Consider the following 16371-nt stretch of genomic DNA (forward strand, 5'->3'; position numbering starts at 1 on the left):
GAGAGAGAGAGAGAGAGAGAGAGAGACTTCAAGCGTAAAGGAAGAGAAGAATAGGATGGACAAACAAAAAAAATGAAAATTGTTGTAGACCATTAGATTTACTATAGCCACGTGTCAAAATCCAATGAAAAGGTTAGGCAGGTTAGGAGGGGAAATAGCTTAGGAGAGGATCTTCTCCCCATTTTGTCCAACACGACACGACCTATTTATTAAATGGATTAAGCGGGTAACTCGTTTCATAAATATGTTGTGAGAAATTTTAAATACACACCCCAAAATACTTAATACACATCCCTATTATTTTATATTTCAAATCAGATTTTATAGGCAGATTAAATGACCAAAATAGACACCTATGTATAAGAAGAAAAATAATAATAATCATATCTTCCTTATATGATTATGTAATTATAAACACAATACATTTCTATACATGCATCCTCATTTAAAACAACAATAAAGCTAGAAACCATCTAATTTAAATTTTTCTTAAATAAATGTAATTAAATAGGGTGAGAAACCATATAATTTAGAATTTCAAAATCAATGGCATTAAATGTTTTTAAAACAAATCGCTTTACTTCCACTTTTAGTCCTTTTTTTTTTCCTTCTAAAAGTTATGATTAGTCAATTTATTATATAATATAAAACATCGGAGGTATAAAACTTTGTAATTGTTAATTTGTTTGACCATCCAATGACAATTTCTTAGTTCCTCTATTGTAGATAAACTACTGATACAGTTTTGGTTGAATGTTCGACTCAAAATTTTATACTTGATCAAAATGGTGTTTGGTGGATGAGAAATTTAATAATACAAAACCTGTTTCTAACACAATTAATTAATATGGTCAATTATAAAACACTAATGTGTTAATATATACTAATCAAATTAAATAGTAGCCTTAATGTAGTTAAATAATAGTGTATTTCATGGTTTTTTAAGTTAAGGATATTTTAGGTAATTTAGGTTGTGTATTTAGTAAAATATTATAATGAGAAATTAAATGGTAGGTGTATTGAGTAAGGAGTGTGTATTAAGTAATGAATGATGTGTATTTAAAACTTCTCATATGTTGTGTTTGGGTTTAAATTTTCAACACGATTAGTAAATGAGTTGGATTTGGGTTTGTCTCTTGTGACACTCTAAATAATTATTTTCCTAATACCCAATTAATTCTTTTTTTATTCTTTTTATTTTGTTGGGACTTTTTTGTCCTCTCATTCTTTCTCACTTAGAGAGAGAAGTCATCCTCCACCTTGCTGTGCTCCGGTGGGTAGTGGCCGGCCCGGTCTTGGCGACCGGTGACCTGAATCCGGCGGCATGTCACCGGAATCCGACAACCAGTCATCGGAATCCCAAATCCGATTGCAGGACTGGTGACCGGATTCCGGCTTCTGAATTTATTACCCCCCAATATTCTTATTATTGCTCCCCAATAAACTTGTTATTGGGGATCATTAATTAGTGAAAAAATGAAGATGTTTTGAATTTTGAAAGCTTTCGGAGGTTTATCCAAATAAATAATTTTATTATTCCCCCCTAATAATCTTATTATTGCCCCTCAGTAATCTTATTATTGCCCTCCAATAATTATATTATTGCCCTAAAGTGAATTGCATAAACTCCCAAAATCAAAATAAATACATTACAGACACAATTGATCAATTTATATGTTCAATTGTACATGTTTTTTTTTTCCTTTCTCATTCTCAGAGCTCAAAGTATACAAAAAAAAAAAAAGTGTTATGGGCACCCATCGGATTGTGAGGCCAGCTGTTTTTTTTCACAGGTGCTTCCCCGGAGGCAAATTGGAGGTCGTGACTGGATTGGGAGGCGGAAGATGCGACCGAGGGTTGGAGAACTAGCCGGTGATTGGCTTATCTCAGGCCGGGAGACTGGAGTCGGGTTGTGTTCGTCTTTCTCGGTTGGAATTAGTGGTCGGGGCGTGGTTGTGTAAGGGGAGCGAGTCGAATCGGGCTGGGATTGGAATGGGATCCCCGTTGGGTCTAAGTTGTGGCAATGGGCATTGGATCGGTGGTTTTGGTGACGGCGGCGCTCGGAGGTTCAATTTGGATCCGGATGCATTACTCATATCTTAGGGCTAGCTTGGGGTGGGATCCATGACGATTGAGATCGTCTCTGATGGCGGTTGAGACTTGATGGATGTGTTGGCTCGAAGCCGATGGTGGGGCGCCGGAGCTGCCATGGCAGAGAGAGAGAGAGAAGACTGTGAAGATCGGCGGAATGAGAGAGAGAGAGAGAGAGAGAGAGTGTGTGTGTGTGTGTAATATATAAATTAAAATGAGGGCAATACTGTCAAACACTGTTAGATTGGGTAAATGGGGTTAAAAAAACTCTTGCCGGAGTAAGTGGGCAATTTTTAGACTAAAATTGGGTAAGTGGTCACGGCCCCTAAAAATAAATGTTAAATGTAAGTAAAAGTCTTTATATAATCTTAATTATATAAATAAATTCTATAAAAATTAAAAAATACAAAACCGCCTAGACGCTAGTCCCCTGGCCATTGCCCGACTAGCACCTAGTAATTTTTCAAACCCTAAGATCTCGTGTTTTTTTTTCTCTCATGGAAATCTTAAACATGATACATGGTTTAAATGGACGATCACATTTAACTCGACACATTACTTATTTATCAAGTGAGATAAGATAGGTTGTCATAAGACACCTGGTTAATAAATATGTTGAGTTTAGATTTACATTTTCAACGAGATTAAAAAATGGGTTAGATTTAGATTTGTCTACTATTTTAATAACTTGACATGATCCAAATTTAACACACAGCCTATACAACCATGATACTTTTTTTCTCGCATTCACAAGTGAAATATTTTTTTTTAAAAAAAACAATCAAAATTGCTCAATCACGATATAATCACTGATTAAATGTTATTTGTATGTGGAATACACATTATTCAGATATTCAGCTTCACATGAACCAATTAACTTTATAATTTTTTATCTGAATAATTTATTCAAATACGTATTACTCGCCATATGTAGTTTTGAATTCTCTAAATTTTTCTCACCAACCAAATTATTAATTTTTCATCGATGCATCACTTCAACGTGGAAAGACAAGAATCTTACTTTAGTCTTTACCTTTTACCTTTATCAACTACAAAAAAAGAAATGGAATCATTACATAAAGACGACGATAAAAAGTGCATTGCAACCTCAATAATGAGAGACCCTAGCTTCGCTAAACCTTTTATTTACTGTTGTGTCACGTCCATTCCATATATATACAAATAATTCTACTAGTCTCGTGTAAGGGGCCAAACTAGTGGATAGACCAATCACGTGGGCTTGCCCTCACTCTCATGCTGCACATGTTGCCATGCCATTGGTCCACATATCCTCTTCTAATTCCAATAAGTGACAAACATTTAAGATTGCTACTTAACGTTGCTTCACATGTGCTTAATTAACTGATTATTTGTTAATTAATCATCCCCGAATCTTGATATTCTTTTCCCTTGTTCTAAATCTCAATGATGGGTTTCCATTTCCTCCTCGTATGATTTGATTCGATACATGAATCATGTGAAATAACATAAAACTAAATGAGGCTACTTTGCTTAGATGACAAATTTGTATCAACTATACTTGTTTTATTCGTTTTTGTGACAAATCAAACCTACTCCCTAGGCCGAAAAGTTTGGTTAGTGAAGAAAAAACATAATGGAATAAGAGATTAAGAAGCATGGTTTGGTGAGGAAAATAGTTGAAACCCCTAATGCATATCATGAAAAAAAAAGTGGGGAATTAAGAGGAAAACCGATGAACGACTAAAGGAAAAAACATAATTGATGAAGAGGAATAAACACGTCATACCTAGCTACCTAACCCGAGGGCTAGCTGCTTGTTTACCTAAATTGGATGACAATGGTGGTGCGATATCTTACAAATTTTTTTTTATAAATTCTTAAGTCAAGTGTCATGTTTTGATCATGGACAATAAGGAACCAGGTGGACCTCATCTTTGTCATTGATTAGTTGTCTTTTTTTTTTTTTTTTTTGAGAAGTCTCTATAATGAACAATTTAGACAAAAACTCAGAAGCAACAAACCAATTTTATATACATATACAAAAAAGTAGTATGAGATTTTTACTGTTCAATCAATAATAAAACAGTGATTTTCCAGATTTGCCCCCTATTTTCTTTCATCTTTGACGCTTTTGTCCCTCAGTTTTTTTTTTTTTTTTTAAAGAAAACACACAAAATATTAGCTCAATTAAATTATTACAAATAAAAGTGAAGGATAATTATGATCTTAAAATTTATTTGTTCTTGAATCCATGGTTTTAACTTAGTAGGATTATACAAATTTTTTATCCCTTTTATATATGGCAAGAAAATGACATTTTTTGGGCTTAGTAGTCTTTTGTTCACTAGAGCAAGAAAATGTCATTGTTAATTTATTCACTTTAGGTATCTAAAAAAGTCACAAGAGTCAGTAATGACTTTACTTTCCATCTTCTCGATCACCTCCTCCATTTATGTGTTTTTGCTTAAGTTTATGTCCTTTTGATTCACTTCCTTGCTTAATTATCTCTTGCTTTTTTTTTTCTTTTTTAAAGAGGATCAAATGCTTTCACTCATGCCCCCATAGTGACTTGAACACATGACTTCGTACATAGGTAGTGGGTGCTCTAACCCATGACTTCGTCTTTTTAAAAAATCACCTTTTCTATATTACAGACAGATTTGAGTTAGTTTAGCACAAAAATTAAGAACTATGTACGGGATATCCCAAATTATATCACACGCCCATAATTGTGCAATTAGTGGAGCAGTTTGATTTTGAGACGTTAAATCTCTTTTAGAGCAACTCCAACAGATTTTCTATATTTTGATTTTTCTTTACTTTGGAAAAATATGTCTCTTTTGCTCAAACAGATTCCCTAAAACTATCTTTATTTTAGGGAAAGTGAGGAAAGAGAAAACCAAATTTCCTATATTTACAGCAAACTCTAAAATTTTAAGGAAAAATATGGAAATTTTAGAGATTGTTGTAAAATAGGGAATCTGTTGGAGTTGGAGAATAAAATGAGGCTATTTTGGAGGATTTCTATTTCAATAAAATTGTTATAAAGTAGAGAGAATAGTAGAGAGGAAGTAGAAGTGTTCTCATTCAATCTCATTAGCCTCCTTTAAATAGAGGTAGGGTTTACATCAAAGTGCACAACTAATGAGTATTTACGTGGACAACCATATAGATAAACTCGTAGATCATCATAGAGTTTTCAAAAAATAATAGCAGAGCGTGCTGATAAAGTGTTATAAAGTAGAGAGAATATGGAGAGAGAATAGTAGGGAGGAAGTAGAAGTGTTCTCATTCAGTCTCATTAGCCTTAAAGAGGTAGGGTTTACATCAAAGTGCACAACTAATGAGTATTTACGTGGACAGCCATATAAATAATAATATTTACAACAAAAATTACAATTATTTAGACATCAATGGCTTATTGCTTATTACTAGGACAATAATGAAAACACGTCTTTCTTTGAGTTTTATCTATGTTACTAAAGTTAATACTCCTTTTAAATACTTGAAAACTGATTTTGGTTAATACGATACTTATCATATCGATTTAGCACCGTTTAGTTTTTTAGTTAGTATTGTCTAATATTTGAATGTGGTACAAGATGCGTAATATTTTTAGCACGATACTAAAGGAGTAAATGATCAATCAATTCTTGAAGCCGGAAAGATAAGAAACGTATGTAATCTACTAACGTATGTCAGAACTCAACCCGAAAAAATCATTGATGCGTGTGGTCCATGTTGAATAAAAAAGTATTGAAGGAAATTTCTTTAATCATAAAAATAAATGTTTGCTTCATAATTTTCACCGAAAATTCATAATCTTTTATCATTCTCAGAGTGTCAACTATAGTCAATCTAGTCACGGCTCGAAGGTGAGGGGTCATTTTCATCCCATTTAATCACAACACAATCTTGATCGCACGAGGCAGGCGACCATTCTCACCACTAAACCACGTACAACCTTTCCGCTACCTTAAAAAAAAACGTTTTGTAATTTGTAGCTAAAAAAACCATCTTTTTTCCCCCAAGAGATATTCCAAAGTAAAAAAAAACAGAAACAAAGGGGTAACTTGCATAATTTAAAAAGAACAAAAAAGGTTAAAAAGGCCTATCACTGCAATTCATGAATCAATGGCCTTGGTTGGTCACCTCATCTATAAAATAAATATTATACAAGAAAAGAGAGGAAAATTAAAATTCCCTCTTCCTTTTTTTGTTTGTTTAAAGGTACAAAAAAATTTACCATAAAGTTTTGAGCTTTAGGTAAAAGGGAAAAAATTAGTGAGGGGCTTTTTGACATAAAAAGAGAGGTAGTGGAAAAGCTTGTGACTGTTACTGACTGCTTGCCACTCTCTGAGCGGTTCATCATTCTCTTTCTGCGTTTTTGGTGAAGTTGGGTCACCCTCATTTTGGTCCCTCAACCCTTAATTCTGATCAAAATCCAATCTTTACAACTGGGTAGTGCTTATCTTCTTCTAAAAGCTATCAGTTTCTTTTGGGTTCTTCAAAGTTTTGGGTCTTTTTTATGTTCTTGTTGGTTCTTGGTTTCTGATCTTTTGAGTGTTAATGCTTCTGTAGAGCTGTGACAAGAGGAAGAGGAGAGAGATGGCGGAGGAGAAGCCTGAAGTGCTGGACGCGGTGCTGAAGGAAACGGTTGATCTGGTAATATATAGATCTGAGGAAATTTCAAAGCTTTTTGCTTGGTTTTGGTTTAATGGGTGTTTATGAACTCTGTGGTTGTAGGAGAACATACCCATTGAGGAGGTGTTTGAGAATCTGAGATGTAGCAAAGAGGGTCTCAGCAGTGAGGCTGCTGAGGAAAGATTAACCATTTTTGGGCATAACAAGCTTGAGGAAAAGCAGGTTACTTTCCTCATATTCACAGCTCCTTTTCTTTGTTCTTCACAAACTGTGTTTTCTTCTTCATGGTCTCTCAATTGTGTGGTATGGGGTGTTGTGTTTCAGGAGAGCAAGTTTATCAAGTTTCTGGGGTTTATGTGGAATCCTCTCTCATGGGTTATGGAAGCTGCTGCTATAATGGCCATTGCGCTTGCAAATGGAGGAGTAAGTGCTAAGCTTTTTCGGGTTACTGTTGCTAGTTTTTTTTTGGACTGCTTGCATTTTTGGTGATTTGTGACGTTTGTTTATCTGTATGCAGGGCAAGCCTCCTGACTGGCAAGATTTTGTGGGTATTATTACTCTGCTGGTCATCAACTCCACCATTAGTTTCATCGAGGAAAATAATGCGGGTAATGCCGCAGCAGCTCTCATGGCTCGTCTTGCTCCTAAAGCCAAGGTATCAGATATACCAACTTGTTGTCGTTTTGTTTTTAGCGTGCTTCTGTTATGGTGACACAGTAGGCCATAAGTTCCATTTTGGTCTATTGATCAATTTTTTATGTATGATATATCCTTGAATTCGTTTGTTGGTTCCATTTTTAATGAAATTTATTTAAAGGTTCTTCGAGATGGAAGGTGGAACGAGCAAGATGCTGCTCTCCTAGTACCAGGTGACATAATTAGTATCAAACTTGGTGATATTGTTCCAGCTGATGCACGGCTACTTGAAGGGGATCCATTGAAAATTGATCAGGTTTATTTACGACTACATCTATTGTTCTTTTCTTTAGTGTTAATCATGTTCAAGTTTGTTAGGTATAAACCTACGTTGGAACATGTTGGCTGTTTCTGATATTTCTGTTTTCAATTTGCAGTCTGCACTTACAGGTGAGTCTCTTCCTGTGACAAAAGGCCCCGGGGATGGTGTGTACTCTGGTTCAACTTGCAAACAAGGAGAGATTGAAGCAGTGGTCATTGCCACCGGAGTGCATACCTTCTTTGGGAAGGCTGCTCACCTCGTTGATAGCACTAACCAAGTGGGCCACTTCCAAAAGGTAAGGGAACAATAGTGTTATATCATTATCATGGACTAGTGGACTTTTGTACGTTGTGACTATAGAGATTTTTTTTTTTTTCCATTTCATTCTCAGGTCTTAACTGCAATAGGGAATTTCTGCATATGCTCTATTGCTGTGGGTATGGTAATAGAGATAATTGTCATGTACCCGATTCAAGACCGAGAGTATCGCCCTGGAATTGACAATCTTCTTGTGCTTCTCATTGGTGGAATTCCAATTGCAATGCCCACAGTTCTGTCCGTGACAATGGCAATTGGCTCTCATAGATTAGCACAGCAGGTTGGCTAATTTCCTTCTGAATGCTACAACTATTCATGGTATATTGTGTTTGGAACATGATTAATTTTGTTAATGCTGACTGCAGGGAGCTATCACAAAGAGAATGACAGCAATTGAAGAGATGGCGGGCATGGATGTGCTTTGCAGTGATAAAACTGGAACTCTAACACTGAACAAGCTTACAGTTGATAAAAATCTTATTGAGGTCGTTTAGGAGATATGCTGCTTATTTGTTATAGAAAATGCTTTTCCTTGATGAAATTCTTGTTAAAATGTCTGCTTGATTCGTAACTTGTAGGTTTTTGCAAAAGGAGTGGATCCGGATACTGTTGTTCTGATGGCAGCTCGAGCATCCAGGATGGAGAATCAAGATGCAATAGATACTGCTATAGTTGGGATGCTGGCTGATCCTAAGGAGGTAAATCTTTTGATTGGTTTTGTGGTCCTTTGCAAATATAGCTATAGAGCTATTTACAGGTGCATTTTTATCAGTTATTTAATTTAAGGTTGAGTTTGTCCTGAAATGTATTTGTTACTTGTTATCTAATTTAGATTTCTTTTCTTTTTATCTCCATGAACAGGCGCGTGCTGGTGTTCAAGAAATACACTTCCTTCCTTTCAATCCTACTGATAAGCGAACTGCATTGACTTATATTGACCGTGATGGCAAAATGCATAGAGTTAGCAAAGGTGCACCGGAGCAGGTAATTGTTCTGCACTGCATACTGTTGTTACCACTTTTGTTAATTTTATCCTAATTCCTCTCTGCAATATATAATACATATATGTAACATGTCTTTTTATTTTATTTTTTTAATCTATTTTTAGATTCTACATCTTGCCCACAATAAGTCGGACATTGAGCGTAGAGTTCATGCTGTGATTGATAAGTTTGCTGAGCGAGGGTTACGGTCTCTTGCTGTAGCATACCAGGTTTCTGGATTTCTGATCTCCTCATTTTTGTGTTCTAATTTAAATTTTAATATATATTGAGTCATTCTTTTGCATTATGCAGGAAGTTCCAGAAGGAATCAAAGAGGGTGCTGGAGGCCCGTGGCAATTTATTGGTCTAATGCCACTCTTTGACCCACCTAGGCATGACAGTGCAGAGACAATACGGAGGGCTTTAAATCTTGGAGTAAATGTGAAAATGATTACAGGTGTGCTCTTGTTGTAGCTTAATTTGTACTTTGTAGCGTCCCTGCTTCTGGAAAATCTAGGTAGCCTAAATAATTCTATGTTGCATCTTAACAAATCTAAAGCAGTCCAACTCCATAGCTTAAAATGACATCCTTTTGTCTGTGTGTGGTTATGGGGTGATGTTGTGATATACTGACGATACTGATGTATTATCTATGCTTTGTTATTATTTAGAGAGAGTGAAAATGATTTGACTTGTAATAACGTAGATGTGATGTTGAATAAAATCAATTGAAGTTTGTTCTGTTCTCTTGGATTTGTAATGTTATTAGTAGTCTGTCGTATTGTTATGTGTATTCAATTGTGTTTCTGCCACGACACCTTTCATCTCTCTAAGAAAAGTGTGATGGCCTAGTTTGATATGATTAAGTACTTTTGTTTATGTTTTTGTCTGATCAATCTTGTACTTTCTCAGGTGATCAACTGGCCATAGGAAAGGAGACCGGACGTCGTTTGGGAATGGGAACCAATATGTATCCTTCATCTGCTTTACTAGGACAGGACAAGGATGAATCGATTGCGGCTTTACCCATTGATGATCTGATAGAAAAAGCCGATGGCTTTGCTGGTGTTTTCCCAGGTCTGCTTCTTCCTTGCCATCTTTGATACATGCTTGACAAAAGATTTTACATTAACCTTTTTGTTGCCCTGCAAATGTTGTCAATCCTCCTCTTAAAATGATTGGTCTGAATTGTTTGGTTCAGAGCACAAATACGAGATTGTAAAACGCTTGCAAGCAAGGAAGCATATCTGTGGAATGACCGGTGATGGAGTTAATGATGCTCCTGCCCTCAAAAAAGCCGATATTGGTATTGCTGTTGCTGATGCAACAGATGCAGCCCGTAGTGCTTCTGATATTGTGCTAACTGAACCTGGCCTTAGTGTTATCATTAGTGCTGTTTTGACTAGTCGGGCAATCTTCCAGAGGATGAAAAATTACACAGTAAGTTTGTTTTCTAATGTGGTAGATAACTGTCTTTCTTAGTGTTATTCTCCGCATCAGTGGTGCACTATTGATAACAAAATCTTGTTCTTTGTGTTGGCAGATATATGCTGTTTCCATCACAATTCGTATTGTGGTGAGTTGTTTCTTGGTTTGGTCTGTAGATCGAACCTTTTTTTTTATTTTTTGGTATATTTAAATTTTTTTATGATGAGTACTCTTTCCTCACTTATCTGACTGTTCAGTACGTTGGCAGATGGGTTTCATGTTGCTGGCCCTCATATGGAAGTTCGACTTTCCACCTTTCATGGTGCTTATTATTGCAATCCTCAATGATGGTTTGCTCTCTCTCTCTCTCTCTGATATTTGTTATGCCTCTTGTTAGTGGCATTTTATCATTGCTGTCGTGTTTTATCCTCTAGAAATTGGTTGGTTATAGTCTTTATACACAATAGAAATTGTGCTCGTCTTGCTGCTGACTGAAGCAATATCTTAATTGTGTTTAGCATCTGCAGCAACTTACTAGCATTATGCCCTTTTAGGTACCATCATGACGATATCAAAGGATAGGGTTAAACCGTCTCCTCTGCCAGATAGCTGGAAGCTGTCAGAGATTTTTGCAACTGGAATTGTGCTCGGTACCTACTTGGCAATAATGACTGTAATATTCTTTTGGGCAGCATACAAAACAGACTTCTTCCCTGTAAGAATACCTGCCTTGTTCTGCTCATAAAATGTTCACATCAGGGCTGATGCATTGTCTTAGTCCTGCATTCCGGGAGCTAGCCAACTGCTTATAATTTATCCTTTCTGGTTTATTGATATCTGGGCTCTATTTTTTTCAGAGAATATTTGGGGTATCAACCCTTGAGAAGACAGCTCATGATGACTTTCGGAAACTTGCCTCTGCTATATATCTACAAGTGAGCATCATTAGTCAGGCCCTCATTTTTGTTACACGCTCTCGAAGTTGGTCCTTTGTTGAGCGGCCTGGAATGTTGCTTGTTGTGGCTTTCCTGATAGCCCAGCTGGTGAGCTGATTTCAAAATAATCCCATTTTTCTTTTCATTTTGATTGATTAAGAGGGAGCACTGAACTTTTGTTCTTCCATTTTGAGCAGATTGCGACCTTGATAGCAGTGTATGCTAACTGGGAGTTTGCTGCAATCGAAGGGATTGGATGGGGTTGGGCTGGGGTGATCTGGCTCTATAACATCATCTTCTATATCCCTCTGGATATCATAAAGTTCATGATACGCTATGCTCTGAGTGGGAAGGCTTGGGATCTGCTCATTGAGCAAAGGGTATGATTTCGCTTTCTTTAAGTGGTTTACTTGATCAGGGACTTTACTGTGAGCTGTGGTCTGAGGGATTGTTTTGTTTTCTAGATTGCTTTCACAAGGCAAAAAGACTTTGGAAAGGAACAGCGTGAGCTTCAATGGGCACATGCACAAAGAACACTGCATGGTTTGCAACCACCAGATACCAAGATGTTTACTGAAAGAACACATTTCACAGAACTCAATCAGATGGCTGAAGAAGCCAAAAGAAGAGCTGAAATTGCAAGGTGAGCAGCAATCTTTCGCTCTAGCTTTAGCTTGATACACTGATACAGAAAGTGGATTTTATGACCTGGCAATTATGCTGTACCTTGATTTCTATAGAAATGTTTAACCTCAAATTCAATTCTTTTATGTAGGTTGAGAGAACTTCATACACTAAAAGGTCACGTAGAGTCGGTGGTGAGATTGAAGGGTCTCGACATCGACACAATTCAGCAAGCATACACAGTCTAGTTCAGGGACAGTTTATTTACTATACTGTAACAAAATCCTAGTATTTCCGAGTAAAGACAGGTACTGGGGCATGTTGTGAGTAACCTCTTAGAGAAAACCTTTTAAATTTGCTACTCTGCTTTCAGTTTATTTTTTGCATGTAAAATGAGTCTGCTGCAATCAGCTGTTCTCTACATCCATTTCCCCTTCCCCATTTTTATTCCCTTTTGTGATGACACACATGTCCCGGGAAAGAGTAAATAACCTGCGCTGCCAAACCATTCACGACATGTTTGCTTGCATGGAATGGGCCAACTCTTCTCATTCTTCTCTCTTTTCTATTATTCCCGACACACGTAACTTCCACATCATTCAATGCTTGATTTTCTTGGAGTTCATTTGTTGAGAGAGCAACGTTGAATTCCACGTTCAACTAGGTGTACAAAGTTCTTAAAGAGTTGGATATCTGAGGACCGGTGAGTTTCTTTGCCAAGTTCCTTGATGTGATTTGTACTAGATTTGAAGTTATGGTGAGAAGTATACAACTCAATGGTAGTTCATCTCAGCCAGATGGTAGTCTGGATTGATTAGTAATAATCCGAATGTTTTAAAACTAAATTCCATGTTAAGGAATTTTCTATAGCATACTACAAATTTAAATACCCCGAAAGCTTCATCATCAAGCAGCATTTTTCTCAGGCAGTTTAGACAACTTTCTCAGCAACTTCGACTTCAAGAGTAGTAGTATCGATCCCAGTACCTTTATACTGATACCAACTTGCAATGAACAAAAAGTATCCGAAATTAACGACTCCAAGAGCAGCAATCATGTAGTAGAAGTAATCAAGTCTCCCCTTGTTGAGATCTTCCGGCAGCCAATTTCCAGTTGCAGCCCCCTCTGTGGTTCTGTGAACTATCGCAATCAAGAAACCACTCAAGTAACTTGAACCTGCCATTCCACAAAAGAAGAGAGACCCTGCAATGCTTCTCATGTTTTCAGGGAACTGCTTGTAGTAGAACTCAACTTGACCAATGGCAGTGAATGCTTCTGCGAGTCCAGCCAATGCGAGCTGAGGGACTAACCAGAAGCCTGACATGGAAGAAATGTCACCCCTTGTTCTGATTCCTGGGATTGGGTCGGTTAGAGCTATAGACCTTCGACGCTCTTCTACGATTGCAGAGACTATCATGGAGACAATGGAGAGAAATATGCCAGCTCCAATTCTTTGCAGCACTGTGATGCCTCCTTCTATTCCTGTGCGTATTTGGAGAAATGGGACTACAAGTCGGTCATAGATGGGGATCCAAATGGTCATGGCCAGCATCAAGAAGACATAGTAGGATGCAGCTGGGATCTCGAACTTTCCAACTCTTCTATCAAATTGAAGAGCTTGGAAGGTTGCATAGGTGTGTTGTTGGACTATAACAACATAGTACACAAGGGCTGCAGCCCATATTGGTAAAACTCTCACCAGACATTTCAGTTCTTCCACTTGCTGCATACTGCAAAGTCTCCATGGATTGGCTGCTGATCCATCTGGGTTTTTTTCATCTTCTGGGGTCTCGATTGCTGCTTTGTCAAGGCATCTGAGGAAGGTGATCATGACGACATTTCAGTTCAGGGAGTTGTGTAGATCGAACACAATTGTCCTATATCAAACGAGTGAACATCTAATATTTGCCAGTTCGGGATTGATATGCGTATTTCAAATGACATATAGTAAGCACATCAATTAATCCCGGACTGGAACATATTGATATTGGACAATCACTATAAAGTCTCGGCTTTTACATTAAACTATTGCTTTAAGTAAAATGAAAAGTCTCAACTTATTGCTTCTAAAAGTTTTTTGCAGATCAAACACAGTTGTCCCACATCAAACGAGTAACTATGATAAGGTGCTTGGTGACATAAAATAGTTTATTGTAAAAGCCGAGGTTCACAACAACTTTTAGAAACCGGGTAATAGGTAATACCGTAATAGTTTATTGTTCCCCATTGACATGAAGTATATTAAAATTTACCCAGTACTCTTATATTGCTATCTATACTCGCAATTTTCTACCAAATGGCTCTAAGTATTACCTCAGGAAAACATAGAATGCATAAAAATATAATATAAGCACCTGAATTGATGTGTGTAAGGAAGCTTGGCGTTCATCGAATTGGGAGGCATATAAACAAAGAGGGAGAGCCATGGTTGCTCTAGTGGCTTCAGTTTCCTTTTCTTAAAAGCAACCACTATGACCTGTGCCACACTAGTCATTGGACTACCGCTGGCTTTCACTTTCACATACAATTTTGAACCCATAAAGAAGAGTGCACATGACATCAACATCAGAATGGCTGGAATGCCAAAACCCAGAGACCAGCTCACATTTGACTGAACATACACAATGATTGTCAAGGACAGCATCTGTGCAACAGTGAAGGTGAAGAAGTACCAATTGAAGAAGCTGTTGACTCCTTTTTTTCCAGCTTCGGTTTTGGGGTTGAACTGGTCTGCTCCAAATGCAAAGTTACATGGTCTGATCCCAGCTGCTCCTACTATTAGTAGTCCAAGACCGGCTGCCAAAAATGCCATTTGGCCACCTGTTGGGCCTTTGCACGCGTTGTGGTCTTGTGTTTTGCAAGGGGGAGGATGGAGGTCCTTGAATATTGCAGTGAAGTCTATCAAGACCAGTCCCTTGCAGAAGGTAAAGAAGCAAAACACTAGAATTAGATCCACTTTGAATATTTTGAGAACATAGAAGAATCTCACTTGGGAAAGTCTTACATAGCAATATAAAAAATGTTGGATCTCCCCATAAATTGCTAATTTAAGTTGCATATGCTTCTAGGACTGTCAAAAGTGCTTCTGACAACATTTGTCGGGAAGAGTTTCAAGTGTTTTGGAATTTTAATAAAACAATATGCTTCTAGCTAAAGCGCTTCCAGTAAAAACATCTTCTGCTGAAGCAAATTCCAAAATATATTGTATCCAAAAAAAAAAAAAAAATTCCAAACTATACCAAATTTGGATCAGAATGATCTACTTTTGGCAGTATCATTCTACTTCAGACTGGTATTTCTTCCAGTACCAAACATAACTCCTTTTGATTTCAAATTCAGGTTTCATGAGCGTGTGTGTCTATATTATATATGAACTATGGACATTAAAAATAAATAGTAGTATAATTCAAGTACCATAAAGGAAGCTATTGAAGCACAGGCGACGGTCTTGAAACGACCCCAGTAAGTGTCGGAGACGAAAGCTCCGATCAAAGTAGAAAAATTGGTGGTTCCATTGAAGATGTTGATGATAGTTGCAGCTCTAACGCTGCTCATATTGAACACAGTAGTGAGATAAACCAAGAGGTTGGACAAGGTGCCAATGGCTCCTAGCTTCTCAAAGGTTTCATTTCCTGAAATTTTACGCATAAGGGGTCACTCAGAATCAAGTCAAAACATTAACATCGTAACTATATATGATTAAACAGAAAAAATTAACCAAACTAAGGAGATCAAAAAACTGAGAAAAGGGTCATTCTCAAATCTCACCTATGACAAATGGCATGGCTTTCCATCCTCTGTAGATTACTTTCTCTTCAGCCTTAGAACACTGATCCTCATTCTTCTTCACCTCCACCATGGTTTCTCTTTCACTGTTCTCCATGGTTTATTTTCTGTAAAAATCTGTGGGTTGTATGGTTGTTAACAGTCAAGTCAGTGCCAAAGATTTCAGGCCAAAAGGTACATACACACACATATATATATATATATATATATATATATATATTATAATGAATAGCCCAACAATGAAAAGGCAATAAAATGGAGTCATGAGATAGAGGAACCTTACCTGTCCACCACTAGTTTATATTTTTCCAGACTGATTAAGACAAATGTGTTTTCTCAGATTTGTAGTTGTTGGACCAGTTTATATTTTTCCAGACTGATTAAGACAAATGTGTTTTCTCAGATTTGTAGTTGTTGGACCACTAAGTCATTTTCTTTGACTACCAAGTCCATTTTTTTTCTGAGATTTCCCATTACAGAAAGACTTTCTGTTGGCAAAAGAAATACTAATTAAGGCCATGTTTGTTTCCCAGAATCTGGATATTAGGAAAGGAAAATGTTTCATTTCCTACGTTTGGGACAGCCAAGGAAGAGAAATTGGTTCCCAAAGGAAAGGAAAAAG

General features: G+C 37.0%; 2 protein-coding genes across 2 annotated transcripts; one reads left to right on the top strand and one right to left on the bottom strand.

The window, feature by feature from the left end:
* Nucleotides 1–6374: 6374 nt before the first annotated feature.
* LOC112180111 (ATPase 11, plasma membrane-type) lies at nucleotides 6375–12211 on the top strand. Its single transcript, XM_024318618.2, has 22 exons — nucleotides 6375–6534; nucleotides 6655–6738; nucleotides 6820–6939; nucleotides 7042–7140; nucleotides 7235–7372; nucleotides 7535–7669; nucleotides 7791–7970; nucleotides 8067–8273; nucleotides 8359–8478; nucleotides 8572–8691; nucleotides 8855–8977; nucleotides 9102–9206; nucleotides 9289–9433; nucleotides 9889–10053; nucleotides 10178–10416; nucleotides 10520–10552; nucleotides 10673–10754; nucleotides 10959–11119; nucleotides 11262–11447; nucleotides 11537–11719; nucleotides 11804–11982; nucleotides 12115–12211. Exons 2-22 carry the CDS (start codon nucleotides 6682–6684, stop codon nucleotides 12209–12211), a joined length of 2874 nt encoding a protein of 957 aa, XP_024174386.1. The 5' UTR covers nucleotides 6375–6534; nucleotides 6655–6681.
* Nucleotides 12212–12347: 136 nt separating this feature from the next.
* Nucleotides 12348–15927, bottom strand: LOC112180112 (protein NRT1/ PTR FAMILY 2.11). Its single transcript, XM_024318619.2, has 4 exons — nucleotides 15732–15927; nucleotides 15378–15595; nucleotides 14318–14877; nucleotides 12348–13777 (listed from the first exon to the last, which is right to left on the bottom strand). Exons 1-4 carry the CDS (start codon nucleotides 15844–15846, stop codon nucleotides 12895–12897), a joined length of 1776 nt encoding a protein of 591 aa, XP_024174387.1. The 5' UTR covers nucleotides 15847–15927; the 3' UTR covers nucleotides 12348–12894.
* Between the last annotated feature and the right edge of the window lie 444 nt (nucleotides 15928–16371).

Source organism: Rosa chinensis, chromosome 7, assembly GCF_002994745.2.
Source record: "Rosa chinensis cultivar Old Blush chromosome 7, RchiOBHm-V2, whole genome shotgun sequence".
Taxonomy (NCBI): domain Eukaryota; kingdom Viridiplantae; phylum Streptophyta; class Magnoliopsida; order Rosales; family Rosaceae; genus Rosa; species Rosa chinensis.